Source organism: Terrapene carolina, unplaced genomic scaffold (genome assembly GCF_002925995.2).
Source record: "Terrapene carolina triunguis isolate 2854851 unplaced genomic scaffold, T_m_triunguis-2.0 Scaffold31569, whole genome shotgun sequence".
Classification (NCBI taxonomy): domain Eukaryota; kingdom Metazoa; phylum Chordata; order Testudines; family Emydidae; genus Terrapene; species Terrapene triunguis.
In genome coordinates this window covers 3,542-13,597 of record NW_020695920.1, presented here as the reverse complement: position 1 = coordinate 13,597, position 10,056 = coordinate 3,542, and the positions used below count along the sequence as shown (strand labels likewise).

At 41.7% G+C, this 10,056-nt stretch overlaps 1 protein-coding gene across 1 annotated transcript; it reads right to left on the bottom strand.

Annotated features, from left to right (window-relative positions):
• Positions 1–8,014: 8,014 nt before the first annotated feature.
• On the bottom strand, positions 8,015–9,827 carry ORAI1 (ORAI calcium release-activated calcium modulator 1). Its single transcript, XM_024224245.3, has one exon. The coding sequence runs from the start codon at positions 9,083–9,085 to the stop codon at positions 8,525–8,527; it is 561 nt and encodes a 186-aa protein (XP_024080013.2). The 5' UTR covers positions 9,086–9,827; the 3' UTR covers positions 8,015–8,524.
• Between the last annotated feature and the right edge of the window lie 229 nt (positions 9,828–10,056).

Below are 10,056 nucleotides of genomic sequence, written 5' to 3'. Positions count from 1 at the left end.
ATGCATTCCTCATTCAGACAAACAATCTCTTACAGAAACCTTCAAAGGTATACAGACAGCAGTATTGTATATTCAGCAGGATACATTGTAAATCAAGCCTTGCTAAATCTTATAACTAAAACAATTCACATTGGGGCTTCAGGCCCTCAACATTCCTCTAATCTCCTTAACATAGATACAATACAAGATCCTGTCTCTTACTTACTAAACCTTAAAACAAAGAAATGTATATTTAACTAGAGTGCCTAATTTGTAATACATATAGGAAACCATAGTAGACATTATAACTTATCCTAAAACAAAAGGGTGACCATAATTAGTTGTCCTGGTCTGTCATTTCTTTCATTTTCTTTCAAAAAGGGTGGCTGGCAGGATAAAATCAAATTCTCATAGTACAATTATAAAATCCTTCTCCTATATATCCCCCTTTTGACACTAAGATTATTAATCGCCAGTGTCACTTTTATTTAGTCCGCGTAATAGAAAATACTGGGAGGTGATTTGGGCCTGTGGCTTTAGCTTTGCATACATTTGTTTTATCCAACAGCACATTCCAAACATCTCAATTAAACACATACAATTTAAAACCAAAACAATTAGGGGTAGTAACACTAGTATGCCAGTAGTTGTGGGAGACCATCCAGAAAATATGTTATACCAATGGTAAGCGGTTATGTTTTCCTGCAGTGGCAATTCTTAACATGTCCCCGTTTGCATGTATAATATGAATGGTTCGGTTTCCCACATTGCCTTTTGTTTTTTCTAGGAACTATGTTACCTTTTTACCTTTTAACAGGTGATTGGAGCTAAATCAGTGCTCACAGTAAGCGGAGATTTTTTTTTTGGTTGTGGCAAGTAGTACATGTGATTATTGGTAAACACAGTACTTACGTTACATTTGTCTATTGGTGGGTTGCTAACACTAACACTTTCCCCCAAGAATTAACACATACACTTATAGCCCATTATACAGTACTTTGGTCTAATTATCCAATACATCCCACATACAGTATCCTAGCGAAATGTCTTTACTACAGACAGGTCCGGCTCTGGCTTTTTTTGCCGCCCCAAGCCCCCCCCATTAAAAAAAAAAAAAAAACCTGCGGCACCGCCGGAACCAGGGTGCGGGGGCCTCCCTGCACTGGTGCCGCGGCTAGCGGGGGAGAGGGGGAGGGAGCGGGGGGAGAGAAAGAAGGGGGCGGCCAGGGCTTCAGCGGGGTGCTGCCATGCAGCCCCAACCGCCGCGCCGCCTGCCGGGAGGGCTCTGCGCCACGGTCGGCTGGGAGGGAAGGACGCGGGCTGCCCTGCCGGGCTTGCTGCAGGGCGCTCCCCTCCTCCACGCCGCCGCCCCCTACAGGGCGGCCGGAGCAGAACAAAAAAAAAAGCGGCCGTGCCGCCCTAGGATTGGGCCGAATGCCGCCTCATACAATCTGCCGCCCCAAGCACAAGCTTGCTTGGCTGGTGCCTGGAGCCGGCCCTGACTACAGGGCTTTTGGAGCAACTGGCTAGGATAAGCACACCCACTTTTGAGGAGTCCACTCGGTACAACCTCTGGTGTCCAATAGATTCCCTCCCTCCCCAGCCCACTGGCTCGAGGTCCGGGAGGATCCCATGTGCAATCTGGGGGAGTGGGCTAACTTTCCATATCTTTGCTTCCAGAGCCTGTTGGTGTGCGATTTTAACAATTTTCCCAATTAAAAGGTCTGGCCTTACTATGCTAGAAACATATCAAAGATCTTTTTTGTTGTTTTAGCAAGTGTATTAAAACTCTTAGTGTTTCCTGATATTACCCAAAACATTTTGTGTTCCAAGGAGGACAAAGCAAGTATCTGCATATCAGTACATCCCATAGCTATAGTAGTATGTTTTTTTCCACTTTCATTTGTTTCTGTATTAGGTTGTCCTGTAGCTGGTATCAGCTTTTTCTGATTTTCTGAAAGACAAAAATAACATTTTTTCTACCCCTTTTGGGGTGGCATTGATTATTGCTTAAAAATATATATTTTTTTACAAATACTCTTGCTGATTGCAGGCAAAACAGAGGAATTACCTTCATATTTTCCTGTGTTTTTGTTCTATAGGCAGGCCAGGTTTCAATGGCTTCTATCTTTTAAGGGTTATGGGGAAATTATCCCACTGTTTAGTCATTAAATCCATGAGGTGGTGTACCTTAGTTTTCTTTTTATACAGCAGACCAAGTTTATAATGTTTTTCCTGCTGTGTTAAGCTTTAAGTTTATTTACAGATAATAGCTGAGAAGCATCATTACCATAAAGGATTTTTCCAAAAATCATACATACTATACATTGTTACAGGGGTACTTATTAACATTAAATTTATTTCAATGTTTAATATTAACAATAACATTATTATTAAATCTATTAAAGGTATCCTGTTATACCATGCCTTTTATTTAGACAATTTGTTTGCTGACCAGGTATGTCCTTTATCTGCAGCTTCTTTGTGCTGTCAGTTCTTTCCTTCATCAATCAGTTAGGTAATTTGCATCAACACAGACTTAGCTTTTGGATTCAAAGCCATCAGCAGCTTAGAGACTCTGTCTTAAAAGGAACACAATTAACTTTTACCAGAATTTTGATTATTTTTAACACTTGCTTCCAAAACACACAGAGATCTGAAAAAGAAAACAATCTATTGTGGCTCCTTTGGAGCCCTAATAGGATTTTAATTAAGTAACAGGTTTTGTTTGCATTTCTTTCACCCCCTTCTATAATATACACTGCACGTGTCCTGGGGAAAATGCACATTCCTTCTATACATATAAATTTTTACATAGGGTGTTACTGTTTCGTTTGTTCTCACAGAGTTTTCATGTACCCTTATCAAAGTGACAGTCTGATTACAGAGCCATCTTAAGGCTCAGTGTTTCGAACATTGCTTCTTTTTGTTTTGTGCACCTCACCCCTGCTGTTGCTTCAGAGGGGCACTGTCTTTTTTTTTAAATTTCTTCTTCTTTTACTACAGCTCTCATCTGTTATTTTGTTACAAAAACAAACAAACAAAGAATCCAGAATCTTTTCCTATTCTCCTGATTTTGACTGCCCTGCTGCAGCCACCACTTTGGTCTTTATTTAAAAACATTTTAAATTTTGTAAAGCACCGAGTTACCCCTTAAGGGTTAAATGCCAAATCCCAAAGCCAAACAACACTAATTACCTGTGTCTGGCAAAAAGGTCTGTCAGTTTTGCAATTTGAATTAAAGAGTCAAATGGATTTTTAGTGGCATTATTAACAACAAAACAAAACCAATTTATCTTAAACCTACAAAACAGGAGTCTTACAAACCAGATGTGCTGGTTAAGGTTCTTAGTACCTCACATATTTCCACAGATACATACACACACATTTTCTTTTCCTTAACATCCCTTCTACACTGCTTTGTTTTTACATAGCTGTACGTAGATTACATTCCCTTTATACATTTGGGTCAGTTAAATTCCAATAGAAAACCTGCCCCTCCCCCTTATGTTCTTTTAGCAAATTTGACAAAATTGTCCATAGTCAAATGATTTCAATCAGATAGTCTCTTTGCCTGGATTATTTACAGACATTCCTTTGGGAAAAGGGCCCATTTTTTCCTTCAGAATGGCTGCAAAGAAACCAAGAATTCTCTAACATTTTCACAAAGTTTAACTGCTTAATTCTCTCCAGCCTCTGTAGATTTGACTTTTCACTCTTTCCTTAAATCACTTGTTTATCTCCCAAAATGACACCTTTATCAACTCAGATTTCACCATTTTAAGTATTGTCCCAGGGATTCATGCCTGCACTTACTGCTTTTCTTACTCCTGCCACTATGCCCTTAGGGCTTCCAACCTGTTTTCCAGTTTCTCTATCTGTTCCTTGCCTGCTTGTCTGGGCCCGATCCTGCTTTTTCCAATGAACGTTCCTTTCCATGGGCACAAGCTTTGTTCCACTACCAATTTAGCAAGGAGGGTGGGCTCCTTAATTAGCCCCCACCCTTCCTGGTCCCTTTCCTTAATCATTTCCTTCAAAATTGTGAAATTACCACAATATCACTTACAAAAAAATACGACACTTCCCAAACTCCTATATCCTTCAGAGTTTGGTTTAACAGAACAAGATCTGTATCTTATGTTTGCCCATGCCAGTGCTTATGATTTTAACCCACTCTGGGCCAGAGGGAGAGACGCTAAGCTTCCCTCTGTACTGCTCGGCCTTCTACCACCAAATATAAAAACCCCTCCCAGGGGCAGAGCGAGAAACCCTAAGTTCGCCTCTTAGGCCTGGTCTACACTAACCCCCCCACTTCGGACTAAGGTACGCAAATTCAGCTACGTTAATAACGTAGCTGAATTCGAAGTACCTTAGTCCGAAGTTACCGCGGTCCAGACGCGGCAGGAAGGCTCCCCCGTCGATGCTGCGTACTCCGCTCGCCGAGCTGGAGTACCAGCGTCGACGGCGAGCACTTCCGGGATCGATCCGGGATCGATTTATCGCGTCTTAACCAGACGCGATAAATCGAACTCAGAAAACCGATTGCTTACATCCGGACCCAGATGTAAGTGAAGACGTACCCTTATGCTCAGTCATGCTACGGCCGAGGGTGTATGCACCTATAGTTTTCCCCGACAGACAGGTCGGGGCGAGGCTGCTAATCCTCCCCCTATTGCCCGGCACTTCTACGACCGGGGGTATATCCACCTCCAATTATTTCCCCCCAGCAGTCTGGGGTGGAGGGAGGGATGCTAAACCTCTCTCCTGTCTCTCAGCCCTGCTACGACCGAGGGGTTGTATACCTCTTAATCATACAAATTCTCAATTCATAAAATACCAACAGTGAATATTAACCACACCTGGTTCCCTTTTTACTGCCCGTTATCTCTATGACCGGGGGTATGCACACCTGAATGATCGATCACTTAGCAGTATTGTCAATAACATATACCCTTCCCCCTTTCGCAATTCTCCACCAAAAATGTTATGCTCATACTAAGCACAAGGGATCTTTTCAGGAGAAGGCAAATATGCAGCATTTATTGAAAATACAACAGTTAGCATATGCTTTTTGGGCGCGCGCACACACACACACACTCCTGCCATTTGATGTTTTATAGTTACCAGTATGTTGTAGCTCGAGTCAATCTAATGGCCAGTTAGATTGATCAGAGTGAGGAGCAGGGTTCTTGTCGGTCGCGATCCAATGCTCCAAGGCTTTGCAGGACTGAACCCAGAGTTCCATGGCAAAACACCCCAGCTTTATAGTTGTAAATTCCCATTTGAGTCCATGCATTTTGCAATGTCATCCTGTAATCATTAGTCCTTAAGTAGTGTTATCATTTGATGGTTATTGTCGGGCTTCCCATCATTATCTCCTATTTGTTGTCTCGCCTTCGGGGGTGCCTGCCTCACCTCTGAGGTCGTCAATGCTGCTAACATGTTTAGCATTGGATACAATGGATGTTTTCTGATTGTCTCCTGGTCTTTCCAAGTCTCTCACTTTTTCTTGACCATCTGGACATTTGTGATGGCTTTCACACCTTATCTTTTCCTGATGCATGCATTCCTCATTCACACAAACAATCTCTTACAGAAACCTTCAAAGGTATATAGATAGCAGTATTGTATATTCAGCAGAATACATTGTAAATCAAGCCTTGCTAGATCTTATAACTAAAACAATTCACATTGGGGCTTCAGGCCCTCAATATTCCCCTAATCTCCTTAACATAGATACAAGATCCTGTCTCTTACTCACTAAACCTTAAAACAAAGAAATGTATATTTAACTAGAGTGCCAAATTTGTAATACATATAGGAAACCATAGTAGACATTATAACTTATCCTAAAACAAAAGGGTGACCATAATTAGTTGTCCTGGTCTGTCATTTCTTTCTGCTATTCAAAAAGGGTGGCTGGCAGGATAAAATCAAATTCTCATAGTACAATTATAAAATCTTGCTCCTACAGTGTTTGCACTAATAAGTCAGTTGCATTGATGCAAGTGGGCCTACTAACGACAATAAGTACTACCCTCAGGAGCCAGTGTTTGCAAAATTAGGACCTTCATTTGTAAAGCATGTTGAATTCATCTGGTAAAGAGGCCAGGTATAATTGAGTACATTCAATGTAGGCATAAGCATGCACAGCTTCACTTGAAGTCAAAGAGACATAGCTCCGATTAGGCCACGACTGAAAAACCTCCATCACAAAATTACAGGATTACATTCTATATTAGCAGCTACGAGCTGAGATCCCAGTTCCATGGGAGCGGAACATATCAGATGAAGTGGGCTGTAGCCCACGAAAGCTTATGCTCAAATAAATTTGTTAGTCTCTAAGGTGCCACAAGTACTCCTGTTCTTTATATCCGAAACTGGTACTTTCTGGGTTCATAGAGCTTTTTCACCAACTAACCCACCCATTTCCATCCTTCAGTGAAGGCAGGAGAAACCCTGCCCAAAAGCCACAATTCACTTTTTAATGTATCTAGAGTCACAAATTCTGAAGGAGTTGAAGCCAAAGCCTATAATCCTTGTGTCAAGTGTGAGTTTTTGCTTGAGGAAGAAGTTAGAATTTGACACAATAGCTTGAGGCTAAAACAGCAGCTTCATTCAATAAAAGATGCACGTCTTACAATTAAGAAGCAATACTACTTCTTAAAATAAAAATCATTTGTTTTCATAAATAAGTCTCTATAGCAATAAGTGGTCTTCCACAATATTGGAAGCAAAAATCAAGTGTAATTAAGATTTTAATATCTTAAATACAATAATTGAGGAAGCAGAAGATTTTTCTACCAAACAAGATCAAACTACAGCTAATTACTTGGAATTCCCACACAGACAAAGCGCCTTTTATCATTTGTATCTGAGAATTTATTCAAAAATATATTTAATATATAAAAAGTATAAAATATTTGCTACATTGGTTTGGAACCATAGCAGTAGTTCTACTGTGGTTAAGTCTCTACCAGTGTATGTTATTGCTAGAGAAAAGCCATTAATAGCAAGTTTTCAAGGAAGAAAATAAAATCTATTTTTAATTTTTAAAATGTTTCCTCAATGAAAACAGGCAATTTTATCACTTCTGATAACATATCTGCTCCCATGAACATTAAAGCAGGTATTGCTTTTTTCTATATTTTCTTCCCAAAAGAAGAGTAAAGTTAGGGCTTCAGTCCTACAGATACAGATCATACCACATTACAATAGGACTGGTCATGGGTATCTGGAGGGTAAGAATTTATAGCTGCCATGGCAAAAGGCCCTATAGAAATTAGTAAAGTAATGATTACTTGGCAGAAAAACATGATTGGGAGAGCTAGTGGGAAAAGGGAAGGTGGAAAAGCTCTCAATTTTACCTTTCATCAGACTTTTAGAGATCACATAGGGTTACCATACGGCCGGATTTTCCCAGACATGTCCAGCTTTTTGGTCCTCAAATCCCCATCTGGGAGGAAATTCCAAAAAGCCGGACATGTCCGGGAAAATAGGGAGGGGTCGTGGGGCTTGGATCTGGGCTGGAGCCGCTGGGGCCAGAGCCGGAGCCACTGGGGCCGGCGGTGCTCGGCCACCGGCCGGCGCCGCTCAGCCAGGGCCGGGGCCGGGCCGGAGCCGCTCGGCCGGATCCGGGACCCGAGCCGAGCCAGGCTGGGCTGGAGCCGCTGGGACCGGGGCTGCTCGGCCAGCGCTGCTCACACAGGGCCGGGGCCGGAGCCGCTCGGCCGGAACTGGGGCCCGAGCTGAGCCGGGCTGCAGTTGCCGGGGCCGGGGCCGGAGCCGCTCAACTGGAGCCGGCGCCCCAGGTCCCAGGCCGGAGACACCGGAGCCAGAGCTGCTCGGCCGGGGGGGCCGAACTGGGCCGTGCCTCCTCGCGCCCCCCCGCCACCACCTTAGCCCCAGCTTACCTGCTGCCTGCCTGTTTCAGGCTTCCCGCAAACATTTGATTCGCAGGAAGCAGGGGAGGGGGAGGAGCAGGGGGCAGAGCGTTCAGGGGAGGAGTGGAGTTGGGGCGGGGTCAGGGCAGGGGTGGGGCCCCATGGAGTGTCCTCTTTATGTTTTTTTTAAATATGGTAACCCTAGATCACAGCACTAGCACTGAAACCAAATGCTAATTACTGCATGTCCCAAGTAATTTGTATTGTGCCATGCAACATGTATTGGACAAGCAATATTTTCTAGCAAACATCAACATCAAAGAGAGAGAAATAAGGCTTCCCTCCCACCCCTAACATATACTGAGGCCTAAAATTTAATTCCTCTTATTCATTGATATATTCACCATTCAACATTAAAAAGAAACAATCCAGATGATAAGAGGAGGGAAGAGAGATGCATGCTCAGTGCAGCCAGACCCCAACATCAGATGTCTCTTCAGATGTCAGTTGTCTAAGATGTCATGGTATTTTTTTACTGTAAGAAATTAGCACAGTACTTATAAATCTCTCTTTAAAATAAATCAACAGTCCAGCTAGTTCATGCAGGGAGCAGTCAACATAGCAAGGCAGAAAAAAATGGGATTTTTATACAAAATATAGTTTTATGCAAAGTGGCTGCCAGGAGGTGGCAAGGTGTCGCCTCTGTGGTCCAGCTGATCCTGGAGTCGTGCAAACTCAGCAAGTTCATTCAATTCTTGAAATTGCCTGTCTGTTTTGTGGCTCACCAGTGACCTATAGAAGTGGACTGCAAACACAATGAAAATCAATCCAAAAGGAACCATAATAGATGTTGAGGCAATGGCTGCTGCCTCTCCTGGTGTGATAGTAGAATTGTTGTCATTGGCTGAAACAAGAGGATGCCTCTTCAGTGGAAGAAATTTCACCCAACACAGCAGCACCACCTCTGCAAGGAAGAGCAAAGTCCCAATGACAGTGGAAAATGCCCAGGCGAGCTCAATGTGCCGGTGCATACGCTCATGCGGAGACTCCTTTACAGAGTTGAGATTGTGCACATTACTAACAGCCTCTATATTTGGAAGAATGCAGGTACTTATCATGAGAGCAAAGAGGTGAACAGCAACAAGCACAGTAGTACAGGCACTGAAAGCTATCAAGAGACCTGGAGGGTAGGGATAATCTCTTTCTAGCTGAACCTCCACCATAGCCACCTGGAAAGGAAGAATAAAGATTTAAAACTGAACTGTATATTTTAAGACATCACTTTACAAACAGGTTTAACATTAGCAGGTTTAAACATTTCCATTTTAGATCAATACAATATTTTAATGATAGAATTTAATTCTCACTATGTCTGGACAATGAAAACAGACTTGGCAACGTCACTTAAGGATTGTCGTGCAGTAGCACTATGCTGCAAAGTTTGGGCTCCAAATACTGCAGGGAAGTCTAAATCAGAGAGTGGCTAAACATCCAATTCAAAACTGGACTTTTAAAAAACTAAACTAAAATTGAAATGATGACAATTCATATTAAAGCCTAAATTTATTTTAAATCTATTAAAATTATTTGAATGGAATAAGAAAATATTCAGACAATACGTTTGCTGCTAAAGTTTTAAAAATAAAAGTTAAACCACTGAACTGGTGGAAGTCACTGGCTAAGCACCTGGAACTAGAGTTTGTTGAAGTGGTAAAGCAGCTTTTGACAGCAGTAGCCTCTTCTCCTGGTGCAGAGAATATTCTCTGTATTTCATTTCAATAACTAGTTCATTCAAAGTTGAGAAACCAATTGGGAGTTGAAAAAGCAAAAAAGCTTCTTTAAATTCATGAACAAAACAGGAGGATCAGATCTACTACTTCTAAAAATACTGAAGGACATGATGACCAGAAACAATCAGTTCAATTTGTTAGCTACAGATAATACTTCCTCTAATCAGTTATTTTAAATGCAAAACTGTTTTGATATGAAAAAATAAATGTATATATCCAGCACATTTAAGGTTGTTTTTATTTGAGTAAAATTTAAAAAAAACACACAGACAACATTTTTCATTGAATTCCAATTTCCATCCATGTAGCTTGACACAAGTCACAAGTAAAAATTTAATAAAGGAAATAAGAAACATGTCATCATTATTTTACAACAAAACAATGTAAAAAAAAATAAGGCTCTC

Coding starts and splice junctions, on each gene's coding strand:
- ORAI1 (XM_024224245.3), bottom strand. CDS start 9,085: ATGGTGGAGGTTCAGCTAGAAAGAGATTATCCCTACCCTCCAGGTCTC.